At 50.2% G+C, this 15,517-nt stretch overlaps 1 protein-coding gene across 2 annotated transcripts in view; it reads right to left on the reverse strand.

Moving 5' to 3' along the window:
- Window positions 1-13,066, reverse strand: part of CCDC57 (coiled-coil domain containing 57) — a 112,454-nt gene extending 99,388 nt beyond the window's left edge. Inside the window, exons 1-4 of one of the 2 annotated variants that reach the window (XM_036838397.1) lie at window positions 12,928-12,966; window positions 11,991-12,065; window positions 10,853-10,978; window positions 51-465 (exon numbers count right to left, since the gene is read on the reverse strand). In XM_036838397.1, the coding sequence (XP_036694292.1) occupies window positions 51-457 (407 nt within the window). In that variant the 5' untranslated portion in view covers window positions 458-465; window positions 10,853-10,978; window positions 11,991-12,065; window positions 12,928-12,966. Of the gene's footprint in view, window positions 1-50; window positions 466-10,852; window positions 10,979-11,990; window positions 12,066-12,927 lie in introns of both variants that reach the window. The other variant, XM_036838396.1, reaches the window with a different exon arrangement.
- Window positions 13,067-15,517: the final 2,451 nt, after the last annotated feature.

The following is a 15,517-nucleotide window of genomic DNA, read 5'->3' on the forward strand; positions in this document are numbered from 1 at the left end:
TGGGCGGGAGGCGTGTGGAGGGTCGGGGAGTGGGGTCCGCTGGCCCTCACCTGTGGACCCGCTCCAGCTCCAGGCGGTGTTCCTGCAGCCTCTGCTGGGACTGCTGCTGCAGATCTTCCACCCGCCGGGCCTCACCGGCCAGCGCCTGCCTCAGCTTGGCCACCTCGATCTTGAGCTCGCTCACCTCGGCCTGCCTGGCCTCCTCCAGCCCACGGGCCTGGGCAAACGCAGCATCGTAGCGCTCCAGCTCCCGGTCCCGCTCCTCCAGCACCTGCAGGTTGTAGACGAAGTCCTCCCGCAGGCGTCGCAGCTTCCCCTGCGCCTCCTCCAGCTGGCGCTGAGCGTCCTGCAGGGCTGCCTCCTGCATCTGGGAGTGCTGGGCCTGCAGTGCTCGCCACTCCTCCTCCTTGCGAGCCAGCAGGGCATTCAGGGCCTGCTCTGTGGGCGGGGGCAGCATGTCGGCAGCTGCAGCAAAGAGGAGGCGGGCAACGGGTTCACCGTTAGGGACCCTGTCTTCCACAACACACACCTCAGATCCCCAACTAAGTGATCGCTGTCACCAAAGCAGGAGGATGCTCTGGCCAGTTACTGGCTTTCTGGTCACACCCTGAGTTCTGGAGAGCCAAAGGCAGCTCCCCTAGGGTCCAGCAGGGCAGGGGCATACTAGGCCCAGACCCCCAAGGCTCTTTCTACCCTATCCTCACCCTACAGCAGAGGGAACAGACAGTAAGTGCAGGATCACCGAGGTAAGAGAGGAAGGAAAGGCAGGGAGTGTTGTTTGCTCACCTACAAAAGTTAGGTTCTTTAAAATAGTTTCATAAAGTGCTCTCTCCATTTTGCAAATAAAAAAATGAGGCCGCTCAGTAGCTGAGCTGTGCCTGGCCGCAGGTGGCCCCTGAGCCAATGCCCCTTCCCACCCCCATGCTCTACTCCCGGAGCTGGAATGCAGGCTCCTCTGTTCTTGTGTTTCCAGTCCATCGTGCACTGATACTTTTGTAAAACACAAAAAAGTGCTAGAAAACAAATGAAAATTTAAAAAACGAAGATATATAACATGCAACTCCGATTTTTTAATTATTCGATTCAACAGCATAAAACTACTTTGTCAAATTGCCAACAAGTGTCTGAAGACCTCTTGCCTCCCGTGTCCACAGAGGATGGCCCACAAGGGGCAGGGCTGGTGAGGGTTGCTCCCCACCGGGGCACCTCCACCACTGTCCTGGTCCCATCAGCTGGCAGAGATGGGGTGGATTCTGATGTGCAAAACCGCTGGTGGGGGCGGGGGAGGGGATCTCCTGGGCTTGACTTATGCAATGGGTCCGAGGCCATGGGTCAGGCCCCGCCAGCTACACAACAGGCCCAGAAAGCATAAAGGCTGGCACAGGTGCCACTGGCATCTTCTGGGGCAGAGGGTGGAATGTGAATGATGCCTGGCTCTGAGAGTGCTTTTCCATGAAGGCCAGGTGGGGTCTGAGGCAGGCATCCAGCAGTGACTTTTGTGTATCATTGTCCCTAAAGAGTCTGAAATGTCTGATTCATTTTAAGTGGGTCTTTTTTAAGATGAAAAAGACAAACTGTCCCAGGCCATCTCAACCCACAGGGTCAATACACATTCATAGAAACCCTCTTGGACAGAGGAACAAGATTTCAGGGGCCTGTGAAGACACCCTGTAGGTGTGGAGGTTCCATGCAGCCCATCCCAAGGGGCACCATCAGCATCAATACTGGTCCCCCTTGGTCAATGTAAAGCAAATATCCACAAACTAACTCAGAAACAGGAACAGGAGAACCCGAGGGTCTTTTTCTGTTTTTATTTTTAACATTACATTTACAGCAAACACTCTCTAAACCAGAAAGAGCACAACTTTTTTAGAGACGTGAAGTTCAGTTCACTCCTGAAATTACTGATAACAAAAACCAACAACAGGGGGACTTCCCTGGTGGTCTAGTGGTTAAGAATCCGCCTAGCAATGCAGGGGACACCAGTTCAATCTCTGGTCGGGGAACTAAGATCCCACATGCTGCCGGGCAACTAAGCCCACGTGCTACAACCAGAGAGCCTGCGTGACGCAACTACAGAGCCTGTGCACTCCGGAGCCCACGAACCACAACAAAGAGTCCCTGTGCCGCAATGAAAGATCTTGCGCACCGCAACTAAGACCTAACACAGCCAATAAATAAATAAATAAATAAATATTAAAAGAAAAACAAACAAAGTTCTACAATGAAACCTTACTTTCTAAAACCCAGTGGAGGTAAGAAATGAACAAATTTTTCATTTTACACAACGTTTTGATGGCATCAGGTTTACTGTGATTGAACTCTTCGTAGGACCTCAATTCAAACATCTGCAGAGTTGCTGCCACCAGCACTGCTGTCCTCAGACAGCCCAAGTCTTGCTTAGCTTATGAGTTGTGGACTCTTTGCCCTATGAAAGGTGATCACTAATAATAGAACACATAAAACTCTAGAGAAAAGCAACCAAAAAACCAAAAAACAAACACACACACACCCCCCACCAAAAAATTATCTATGTAATCAAAATTATTACTATTAACATCTTGGAAACAAAATGAAAAAAAAAGTAAAGTAGAAATCGTCAAAGTGGTCTAGGTTAGTATTTAGAGACTCCCAAAATATTCTGTCAGGACTAAAGAAACAATAAGGGTGCATTTTCTGGAAGAAGATGCGTGTTATGTGCTGGGCTACCCCAGTAGATAGTGGGAACATGAAACAAGCTTTTTAGACATTTGTTTCTCACAGCTCAGCAGAACAGTGCTCAGAACACAGAAAGTAAAATAAGAAACACACGATGAGGGACTTCTCTGGTGGCGCAGTGGTTAAGAATCTGCCTGCCAATGCAGGGGACATGGGTTCGATCTCTGGTCCGGGAAGATCTCACATGCCACGGAGCAAATAAGCCCGTGTGCCACAATTACTGAGCCTGTGTGCCACAACTACTGAAGCCCGCGCGCCTAAAGCCTGTGCTCCGCAACACGAAAAGCCACTGCAGTGAGAAGCCCGTGCACTGCAATGAAGAGTAGCCCTCACTCGCCGCCATTAAAAAAGCCCACGTGCAGCAATGAAGAAAGCCTGCGTGTAGCAACGAAGACCCAACGCAACCAAAAATAAATAAATAAATAAAATTGATTTAAAAAAAGAAACACACGATGAACGTTAGGAATGGGCAATAAAGGCCAGGTAATTATTAAGTATTGAGCAATGCATCTGACTAAGGGCTTGCTGGAAGGTAAAGCACAAAGGAAAACAGGATCCATCACAGGATTTGCGTCTTTCATAAGGAAAAAGTAAGGCAATTTCCCAGGTGAAGCCATCGGCATTTAGATCTAAATGAATTCCTTACGTAGTTTTTCCTATAAGGGAAACAAATTGTGCAGCACAGGGCCTGGCAAGCTTTCTCCCTTTACCGGCCAGTCGGTAAATATTTAGGGCTTGGTGGGTCATCGGGTCTCTACTGAAGCCCCTCAACTCTGCGTGAAAGCAGCCACAGAGGACAGAAAAAGTATAGGCTGAGTCTCTCCCACAGGCCTGCTGTGCCGACCCCCAGAAACTTGTGCAGGGGACGCTTTTATCAGCACCTGTGTGACAAATACTATCATTTCTTAAGGCTGGTCCTCGCAGCCCCTAATCCTCAGGGGTCCGAGATGATCTCAATCTGGACACAAACATCCGTCCACAACTCCCCGGTGTCCACTGGGGGTGCAGGCCAGCCTCATGGAGGGGAGGAGGCACATGCACTTCCAGCCCAGCCCATCTCGGGGTGACTGCACCAGAGATGAGGAGCAGAGGGAGAGGGCACAGACACGAGAGGCTGAGAGAGCAGGAGGAGACCGCAGGGCCTTGTGGTGTTGTGATACAGTAACATACACTGGTCTTCATCCATGGTTTCTGGCACAAGACTCCTAAAACCCTTATTTCCTGAGTGACAGAAGCTACAGGGGCATCTTTAGTTAGTTTTTGTTCCTCGTTCCTGAAATAACTCCAGGTGAAAGGATGTCTCCCATTATTCATAACAAACCTCTTTCAACCACACCTGAGTCTATGTTAATGAGGTGATTTTGGAAAGCCCCTAGATAACCAATGGTTGGGGGCTGGTTGCCAGGGGAACCAGAGGGTTGGAGCTTGCAACTCCACCTCCCAACTTTCAGGGAATGGAGAGGAGCTGGAGGCTGAATCAATCACCAGTGGCTAATGGTTTAATCAATCAGGTTTAAAAATACTGCCGGGTGGGCCTCTAACCCACAATCTGGACAGGATTGGCAAACAATCTAGGCATGTTGCAGCAAAAACAGAAATGAAGTTTTCCCTCTCCTGAGAACAACAAAAATAAAGGGAACAGTGAACAGGCTAGAGAAGAAACATAACCTGGCCTAAAAGAGTTAATCACTCCTAGTTTTAACTGTTACTAATCTGTAGTGTCTGTAACTAGGTTTGTACTTCACAAAGCTAACCTATCACTCTTTAACACTATGTGAATGACATCCTGCACTCCCTAGTAGCATTTGCATTTCAGAAAGAAGGTTGCAGGCCGTTAACCAAGAGACAAACGGACCCAACAACCCAATTACCAGGCTGCCTGATGCCAGCTGTGACTGTTTTGAAATAATGCAGGAAGAAGAATGCAAGACCTTCACTACTTTTGATCCTTATCATATAGGCTGGACTGCAAGCCCCACATGTAAAATCTTCTCTGATTCCCCGAGGAGCAGGGGCACAGTTCTTGAGGCGCTAGCATGCTGTGTCTCTCCTTTGCCTGGCAGAGAAATAAAAGCCTCTCTATTTCTTTTCCTCCAAATCTCTGTCTCCGTATTTCTATTCCGCATCGGTGTGCAGGGAGCCAAGGTTTTTGCCAACAGGCACAGGTGCGTTTCTTTAAGGAGGTTACTCACCCAAAAGACATCTTCTGAACACAAAAACTCAAAACCCAAAACCTGTCTCTTTGCTGCAAAATGAAACTAAGCACTGAAGGTCAGCAACACCTCCCTGGGGAAATCCAGGGGACGGTCCCTGGAACAAACAGACCAGGCAGCTGCTCACTCATCCACAGGCTTTCAGTACTGGCAAGGGGCCGACGAGGCACAGGCAAAAAGTCCCTCTGGACTTACCTTGTGGCTGGCAACCAGGTTCACTTTGCCCCCCCACACAACAAGCCTCACTTAGACACCGAGGTTGCAGCAAAGAGGGCGTTTATTTGCAAGATAATCAAGCGAAGAAAATGGATCTCAAATCCACCTCCCCAGAGGCAAGGGGCTCGGGGTATTTATGGGATCAGGAATAAAGAAGCAGGGCGGTCAGAGGCAAGGTCATGAGGAAAGGTGATTGAAAAAAGGTTTGGTAATCGGTCTGCACAGGTATAACTAGGCTACAGGCCTCTGCACGTTTTGAGGGTGGAGTTTTCGACCCTCCAGTGTTAAAAGGTCACCAAGCGGACACTCCTACATGCCCAGTTGGAGGGTTGGTGGTCCTATCCAGTCTTAACTGGCTCAGCTTGAACTAGACGCAGCTGACTCCAAGTTCCTGGAAAACAACTCGGGCAAACATCTTATTGTTTAGGCTACGTGCTGCTCGGAGGACATGCAAGTCTTAAAACTACCTTGATTAGTGAAGGCAGGTGAATTGGTTTGACTAATTATTATGCACGGTTTCAAAAGCATCCATAAAAATCCCTGAACCAGCAGGTTTGGAGAGCTTCTGGGCTGGCGAAGGCGTGGAGATGTGGAGGGCAGTGTGCTGGGCAAGCGAGCATGGGAGCTCCCGGCCCCTCCCACCCACCTTACCCTGTGTCTTCCATCTGTCAGCTCTGAGTTGTATCCGCTTATAATAAACTGGTGATCTAGTAAGTAAAGCGCTTCCCAGAGTTCTGTGAGCTACTCTAGCACATTACTGAACCTGAGGAGAAGGGTCATGGGAACCCTGATTTACAGTAGTCGGGCAGAAGCATAGGTGACAACCTGGACTTGCAACTGGCATCCAGAAGTGGGGCATCTTGTGGGATCAGCACTAACCCCAGGCAGTTAGTGTGGGAACTGAGTTAAATGTAGGACACCCACTCGGCGTCCACCGAGAACCTGAGAATGCTTGCTGGAAGAAGCGCCCCCTGACATGTGGCATCGGACAGGAAGCAAGCGTTCTGAGTGTGAGGGCAGGGAGGGAGGACGAACTCGGAAGCAGGGTCCTAATCAGAAGGGACGGCCGAACTCCACAAGTGTCCTGATAGAGCTGTCCTAACCAGGGACAGTGGGGTGACCTCCCCGCAGGGCTCTGGGGCAGAGCAGAGCTCTGCTGGGGCAGACCTTGGGCACAGCCCTGGTCTCCACCACCTCTCCTGCTAGGCAGTCGCACCCTGCCTCGCCCAGCGCCCACAGGCCCAGTGCGGCCATGTCAGCCTCTCCTTAGCTGCATCCATCCAGGGCCTGCTTGCCATCTCGAGTTAACAGGGTGCTGACAGAAACCCTGAGCCCGCCACCCTCAATTCTGCACGCCCCCCGCCCCCGCCCCCGTTGCCCTCAGCTCGCCAATGGCACCCCTCTCCACACAGCTGCCCAAGCTGAACACCTGGAACTAGCCTGGATTTCCTGCTGTCTCTCATCCCCCCACCACACCTCAGCCACCATCATCCCTCACCTGGAGTCTCACTGACTCCAGACCCTGAACTGGCCCCTCTGTTCCATACTTGCCCTTTCAGAGCCACCAAAAGAATCTTAAAAAAAAAAAAAAAAGCCTAACTGCCCCCCACCCAGCAGGGCTTCCCATTCCTCGGTCCACTTACAACACCTGGATCACTACATTCAGGGCTGGGATGTGCCGAATGGTTCCCCCTCCCACCCCGTCAGTCAATCTCAATCCAGCTGCCCCTCTGCCTGGAATGCTCCTCCCAACCCACATACAGGCTCCTTCGTGTCACTGAGACCAACTCAAGGATCACTGCAGGAAATCCCCCCTAAACTTTGACTAAAGCTGGTGCAATGCCATAGCCCTATCCAAATTCTCTGCGTGGCACTTATCAGGAGCGGGTGGATTATTACTTATGTTATCATTCTTCCCTACACGTTCCACATGGTATCCCATACTTGGAACTCCAGCACACAGGAGGCGCTCAAAAGCATGTACTAAATAACTAAATGGTAAAAACTATCACATGACAACACATAAACATGGGGCTCTGGGGCTACAGCAGAGGAACTGGTGAGGCAGGTATCTTTGTTCCTCCAGGGCCATTCCAAATCACTCCTCCTCCTCCAAAGGCTCGGCTTCCTTAAAGTACCCACAACCCTGTGTGCTAGGTGGTCTCAGAGCCCAGGTGGCTCTACCACAGAGGATGGCCCTGCATCCGTGAGGTGCCTGGCCCACCTCTGCTACCCCGTCCATGGTTTCCCCCACTCCAAAATACCCAAGCACCCCACACTCTGATGGCCAGCCCTCTCCCTTCAGATTCGGTCACTCTAGATCAACAATAACTTGATCTTTAAGTGTGTTATTGGATGTATCAATGAACTACAGGAAAACTAAGGACATTCACTTTAAAAAGTTTTGAATTCAGTAAAAACTGGAGTTACTGGCTTCCAATTCAGTCAGTTGCCAAGTATTTTCCCCAGGTAGACAGCCTAGGGGATTCCCCAGGTATGTCCTGAGGTCACCACACTCTGTTCTGTACCCCAATCCCTGGCACCTTGAAGGAGATAACAAATGTTTGTTACTACTCCATTTAGGATGTATATCATTGTAGCCAGAAAAAAAATGATACTAAGTAACGTACAATTCTCATAGACATAGCAAACGTTCTTAAATTTATTCATTTATTCATTTAACAAGTATTTATTTAGCACTTACTACATGTCAGGTGCTGTTTCACCTGCTGGAGACATAGGGGCCAGGTCCCCACACCAACGGGTTGTCATCCTTGCTGGGACAAGACAGAGATGCACGGAAACAAAGGGGCAGAGGAGGTAACTTCCCACATCACTAGCGTGGCCGGAGACGCAGGGCTGCTCGGGTCAGAGGTCAGGGAGGCCCTGCCCAGAGGGAAAGGCAGGAAGGGGCTCTGCTCAGCCTTCAGGAGGCTTACACATCCTGTTCAGTCCGTGGCCCCTGCCCTGGCTGCAAGCTTCCCAGGACCACTGGGAAACCAGGGTTCCAGCAGGTCAGCCTGGCCACCAAGCTCAAGAAAAGCCCGGAGTGGAATAACAAGGCGACTCGGTGACCTCCACAGTTGGGCGTTCACCCACACTAACTGACGCCTAATGGCTGGTCCCCCAAACCCCAACATATGCACAAAGCCAGCTGACTACAGTGGGGCTGCATGAGTGCGAGCTGGTGCATGGCCTAGTGAGTTCTGGGGTCTGGCATAGTCTTGTGAACAGAAATCGGCGTACACACAGACCACCCGCATGCCTGTGCACACTCACAGGCAAAGAATCAGAATTTAAGCAAATACACAACTTTAAATGATGCCGATGCTACTGTGATCTTTGATGAAATGCCTATGAGTCATCACTGCGGTTCTTTACAGGGAGAGCACACGGAGGTCTGTGAGGTCAACGGGCCTCCCTCCTCTGAGGACCGTCCGTAGGCTCGCCTCTTAAATGCATCGGTCACACAGCCACCCATGGAAATTACTCTTCTAGTACGGAAATCTGACCACGTGATACTGTGCCCATGGCACGTGGCCTTTTCAAAAGAAAGTTCAACCTGTTTGGCACAGTATATGAAGACCCCTAGGATGGGGCCTGGCCCATCTTGCCCACCACAGCTCCCTCTGGACCTCCAGCTGGTCCCCAGAGAGAAACGAGCTTCTACGGTGTACGCTCCGCTGGACCTCGACATGCCCTGTGCTCATGCTCCTTTCCCTCCCACCCCATCACAGATAGCCTGCCCTGCATCCGTCACAAATCCTAAAAGCCCCAAGGCTGAGATTAATCGGCTTTTATTAAAGGTCACAGATTCAAAATCTGGACCCAATCTGTCTGTCAGCCAGCAGGCATCCCCAGCAAGCACCCAGTTTTCAGGAGGGACCACACAAAACTTCTGGGGCAACTGGAGAAATCTCCGGGAAGGGCAGGGGGAGCGCACTGTCAACTCGTCTTGGCCCACGGCATTCACAGTCTTCTAAGAGAACGAGTGGGGTCAGCGGGGGATGGACCAGGACCGTGCTAGGTCATCTCATCACTCTGATGTTCTCATCTGTAAAATGCTGACCTTTCTAAACTTTTTTATTTATTTTTTAATCTAAGGGGGATATTTACCTTAGATTAAAAAAGTTAGTTAGTTAGTTAGTTCTGAAAGGCACTTGGAAATTCTGGGTCTTAGGAAGGTGGAAGTTACTCCTCATGAAAGCCATGGTTTCCCAAACATGGAAAATTTGCAGGCTGCAAACAGACACAAGCAGCAGAGGCCCTATCTGAAGACCACATCAGTCATGAGTGAGTTCGAATGCACCCCTGGTGTCAAGACGCCACCACAGATTATACAGTGGGGTGTGGAAGAGCTCGGGCACTCACTTACTCTCTCACCCAAAACCCAGCAGTGGTCTGCAGCAGTTGACCCTGACCATGCAGGCCCAGCCTTATCAGATCAAACGGAGCATTGAGAAAGAGGCTCAGAAACTGGCGCGTCCAGGCAGTGAGAGACTCTGAGGTGTCTCTTCACAGATTACGACAGGACCAGGGCTGCAAGGAGGATCTATAGCCAAGCATCTCTTAACAGCCAACATCATACTTAAAAGAGTTTGGGGCAAAGGATGAGGCCTAAGAAACCATATATGAAAAGGAGATCCATGGAAGAGAAAGAGCTTTCCAAGCCAAGTGGGCTCTGCAGAGGGGCTTGCCCTGCCCTGGCAGGGCCCCACCTCTCCAGCAAGCTGGCTGCAGTGACTACGAGCTGGATATACAGGAAGGAGCCTGGGAGGATGACTTCATCCTTGCCAATCTCACCCCTTGCCAAGATGACCAAATCAGAGAGGAACCCACAGGCTACCCAATTGCAGATATGACAGTAGAACTAATCACACTTTTGTTTGTCTGACCAAAAACTTGGAGCAATTGTTTTAGAATAAACACTTGACAAGTACTTTACTGAAAAAACACCTCAGTAAAACATAAGCAGTTGCAAACTCTAAAATGTACAAAAAAGGACCATTTGTAAAGGCTACAAGTCAGTGCCTAGATGCTCACAAACAAGCCATTTAGGCACAATGGCTGGTCAAAGAGACACCTAAAGCAGAGGTTTCTTTTTATCCCCTTCCTCTGAAGGACTATGGCTCCAGATACATTTGGCTTTCCACTCAACCATCATTCCTAATGCAGAAAACCCAAATCTACTTCGGTAAGGCATGTTGTCTTACTGGTGCTCTGTAAATATATTCAATAAGCTGAATTTATAAAACATTTTTGGGGGACTTGAAATAAAGTCCAGAGGTGGCTCATCTCTGCACTCAGGACAGGGGACTCAGTGCACCCTCTGGAATCCCAGCATGAACTAAACTCGGTACAGACAATTTTTAAGGGGATCGAGGGGATGAAAATTAGGGGCCTATGACCCAAGCCTTTTCTCCTGTCCTTCACTGACTGCCAAACAGTACCCATGACCATTTGTAAAACCTGAGAGAGATGAGCAGCAGATAGATCTTAATTCAATCACTGGTACTTGCTTGGGGTGAGGGATACTGCTACAGTGAGGGGAACAGAGTGCTTTTTTATTTGAATTTACAGCTGCCAAATTCCCTTGCCTCTCCCCCCAAAAAAGCGAATAAATGATAAAATAGAAGTTTGAAGAGTCTTGTAGTTAAGAGCTGACACTGTGCTCACTTTCAGAACCACATAAATGTTTCACATACCAAAACTTAAAATCAATAAGGACTTGGGAATTCCTTGGCGGTCCAGTGGTTAGGACTCCGTGCTTTCACTGCCAAGGACCTGGGTTCAATCCCTGGTCGGGGAACTAAGATTCCACAAGCCGCACACTGCAGCAAAAAAAAAAAAAAGAAAAAAAAATCAATAAGGACTCAAAGTGAAATATAATCAGAAACAAATGAACATCATTTTATTACAAATTAATAACATAAACACACTAAGACAACTTTGTAAACAGCATTTTAATTATATATTCTAAGGAAAAAAACAAAAACAACCACATGCAAATATTATACTTTAGTAGGTTTGTTTTTCCCAGAAATATGGATTGGCAATACTGAAATTACTTTATATGTGGTCTAGGATTGAGCAAAAAGGTAAAGGTACTGAGGACAATAGGAGCCAGAGTTAGAAGAAAAGGAATGTAGAATGAACCCTGTGGTGATGGATTGGAATTGGAAGTATCAATATAAACTCAGTTTTTAATATGTACAGATATATGGATACAGAAATAGATACGGATGTGTATAGTGTACACAAATATATGTTTCCCAGCTCACCCTTTGAGAAAGCCAAAAAGCAATGACACTCCAGTAGCAATGAGCATACCTCCCCCAGATCTTGGTTTCTAAAAAAAACATCTCAACTAAAAGGAACCAACACTCCTTAGAGAAATGACTGACTCCAGGCTGGGTCAAGGAAAGCACAAAATGAGTCCAGAATATCTTGTGGTGTCAGAAAATAAGTGTGTGCTCAAAATGTTGAGGACAGGCTAAAAGGACAGAGGCCAATTTGAACGGGCCAAATCTGGACAACAGTGCAACAAAATAAGTGATAGTAATGGATTATAACCTATGAAATAAAAATAAAATTAAAATGCCTATACCAAGATAAATAACTGAACAAATTAAAATATGGAAAGTTCTTCCTTACAGTACAATTCCAACTTATAAAAGCAGAAATAATGGAAATGGAAAAATTACCATGTGGGAAATGCAACACTTATAATTGTTTCAGAAAATGCTCACTTCTGGATGCTAAAATTACTCGTTGGCAGTATGGTTATAAACAAGATATTTACTATTTAGAAAGGGAAAAATGGTAACTTGATGAGGGAAACACCTTGTAGACATCACCTAAAACACACGACCGAAGTTAGCATCAGCAGTAATGGGACAAATCAGCATCAGATGACTCCTAATAAGATGCAGAGAAAAACACAATTTCACTGGTAAGGTTTTTCTTAATAAAAATGCGTAACTTAAAAGTAATCATAAAGGAACATCAGATAAACCCAAACTGAGGGGCATTCTACAAAATAACTGACTCATGAAAGTCAAGGAAAGACAGAGGAAGTGCTCCAGATTAACGAATAAGAAGACAAAGAAAACACGGATGGTGCTGGATTGGATCTTGTAAAAGAGTAAAGTCATTCGTGGGATAATTGCTGAGTGAATAAATCCTATACATTAGATCATGGTTTTGTATTAGTGTTAAGTTTGCTACAATGAACTATGGTAACATAAAAGGTTAGCATTTGGGGGAATCCCGGCAAAAGGTACAGAGGCGATCTTTGTACTCCTTTTGCAACTCTTTTGTAAGTCTCAAATAATTAAAAAAAAAAAAAAATCACTCTGGGCCAGGCTGCCTGGGTTTGAACCCGTCCTCACTGGCTGTGGAACCCGGGTAAACTCATCTCTGCAGCGCCCACCTCTTCAGGTTCCTGGAGGGGTCGAATAAACACTAGAGCACTCGAAACAAAGCGTGCCGGCAGCGAACGCCCCCGGCCCTCCCACCCCGCCGGCGGCACGGGCGCTGCAGCGAACAGCCCCACAGGGAACAGCCCCGGGTCGGTGTACGGGGTTCCGCGGGCCCGGCGGGGTTGGCCGGCGGGCCCCGCGCGAGCGCACTGCGTCTGGCAGGACTTGAACATCTCGGGTCTTTCCAAGGAAAGCGACGACGCCCGTGAAAAGCGAGCCGAGAGGCCGCAGCCTCCCGCGCTGCGAGCCCCTGAGGTCCCTCGGCGGCCCCCCGCGTCGCCCCCGCGTCCGCGCCTCACCCAGAACGCCTGCTACGAGCAGCCTCCGGTCCCGCCGCGTTGCCATGGTGACCCGAGTCCGTCTGCCACTATCCGGGCGGGCTCGGTGCACTGCTCGGGTCCCGCCGGCTGGAAACGCGAGCCCCGACGCCAGGTTCCGGATTCCTCCCGCCCCGCCCGCGCGCAGGTGCAGCCGAGGGAGGAAGGCCTAGGACTATCAGTGGGTTGCGGGTGGACGGGAGGCGGCCGAGGCTTCCCGGCGCGACAGCCCCCCGACTCGTCCAGCTGGGCTCCGCGATCCCGCCCGTCTCGCAGCCCCGAAGCTGTTGGCGGCTCCGACGGGTCGGGATGTGGGACTGCACGGAGCGGGGGCGGTACTGTACCCGAGAGGGGAGGGGCCCGGGCTGCACAGAGGCAGTGATGGGCACAGAGGCGGGGGGACATAGTCTTTGGTCCAGCCTCGCCTCTCCACCTGTGTTTTCTCCACCCTGATGGCTTTCTGGCTGCCCAGAGCCAGTCGCCAAGCTGTTCCTGCCAGTGCTGGACAAAAGTCCCAACCCTCTGTTTTAGGAGGCAGCTCTTGGAGGGAGGTCCAGAGGTTATTAAATATCAGGCAGATCAATAATTCAAGCCTCATGGGAAATGAAAGATGTGATCCTATCAGTGCACAGAAACCACGTGAAAATAGTCCTGCCTGTCTGGAGGAGCCACAGAGGGTCCCCATGACCTTTAACCTACATCCCATAGGCCCTGGGCAGCCTCACTGCCTCCAGACCAGGGTAACCTGCTTGACAGTCCAGCTTCAAATCCCAATTCCGCTCCTCTTGTTACAGCTTTCTGAGACTCTGTTTGCTTCTCCATACACTAGGGATAACACCCTCCATTTCTCATAGATTTGAGGATCAGAAACAACATGGGAACTACATGGGTGCTAGTTCAGCCCCAGTGAAGGGCCTCTGGGGTGTATCTATGTAAACCCAAAGGGCCAAGAGGATACACCTCTTTGAATAAAGACAAATCCTAACAATAAATATGAGCTCTGCACCTCATCATCTATGCCCCGAATCCTGACCCACCCCACCATAACCGTATCCCTGCAATCACCCCAACAGTAACCCTAACCCCAGCCCTGAGCCTGACCCCAACACTAAACCTAACCCCAACCCTCACCCTGACCCTAACCCCTACTGTGACAACACCAACACTAATCCTAACCCCTAATCCTGACCCACCCAACCATAACCCTATCCCTGCAATAACCCCAACCCTGACCCTGACCCTAGCACTAACCCTAAGGGTGGCCCAGGAGCAGCATGGCCTTGATTCCTGTGGCAGGGCCAGCTTCTACCACTTCAATCGCCCAACATCCCAGAACTTCTGATTCCCTCACCTGAGCCCCAGTTAAGGCCTCTGGGGTGCTGGGCCCAGAGAGGTATGGTACTCACCTGCCCCTGCACATCACACAGCCCACAAAATGATGGAGGCCGGCAGTGGGCCCTGCTGAGAGCTCAGGGCCTCACCACCCCAAGAGGGGCCTTGTCACTCCTGGCGGGCCCCACAGGCCCTCTAAGGTCTGCAAACTTGTCCACTTGGGCTCTGGAGCTCGGCCCCTTATCTGTGCCCCACGTCCGGGAGCCCAGTAGATGCCCATGGAGGGGAGGAGGGACATGTTGACTACTCTCCACCCAGCTCTCTGCCTGGTCTCCACACAGGTCAGGCCAGACCCCACATTTTCCCAGTCTGTCTCCCCCAACCTGCCCACCATCCTGTCCAGACCCCCTCCTCCACCCAGAATGCCCTCTGCGCACACTGCAAGGCAGGTGACCCTTCGGCCAGCCTACTGCATCCCCACTGTTGCCAATGCTGACTGACCGTGTGTCTGTCCTGGGGCCACTATAACAATGACCACAAACTGGGGGCTTGAGACAGCAGTTCTGGAGGCCACAAGCCGAAATCAAGGTGTCTTCAGGGCTTTGCTCCCTCCAAAAGCCCTGGATAGACTCCTGACCCACCTTTTCCAGCTTCAGGTGACTACTGGTGCTAGTCCTTGGTGCCCCTCAGCCCATTGATGCATCACTCCACTCTCTGCCTCCGTCATCACGTGGCCTTCCTCCTGTGTCTGTCTTCACATGTGTTCTTTTCTAAGGACACCAGTCCTATTGGGTTAGACCCACCCTTCTCCCATGTGACTTCATCTTAACTAATTACATCTATAAAGACCCTATTTCCAAGGAAGGTCGCATCCTAAGGTACTGGGACCAGAACACGTCTTTTTGGGGCCACCATTCAACCTGCTACAGACTGCTTTCCCTGGGCTGATATCTGCCCAGGGCCAGCTCCCCACAGGCCACCCTGTGGTCACCCCTCACAGATGTGGTTACAGAACAGTGGAGGTTAAGGGACCCTGCCCAGCCCCTTCGTGACTAGCATAGCCAGGGTCAAACTGCCCCCTCACGCCAAGCATACAGCTGGAGCTTGTGAGGGTACAATGCTTGTGGGATAATAACAACATTGCAGGGACACTAAAGGGCCAGCAAAGGGCTAGCGCTGGACCTTCCTGAGAAGCCAGTGGGCTCTGAGGGGGCCCTGCTTCCCGGCCTGTCATGTGGGG

This window comes from Balaenoptera musculus, chromosome 20 (assembly GCF_009873245.2).
Source record: "Balaenoptera musculus isolate JJ_BM4_2016_0621 chromosome 20, mBalMus1.pri.v3, whole genome shotgun sequence".
In the NCBI taxonomy this organism is placed as follows: domain Eukaryota; kingdom Metazoa; phylum Chordata; class Mammalia; order Artiodactyla; family Balaenopteridae; genus Balaenoptera; species Balaenoptera musculus.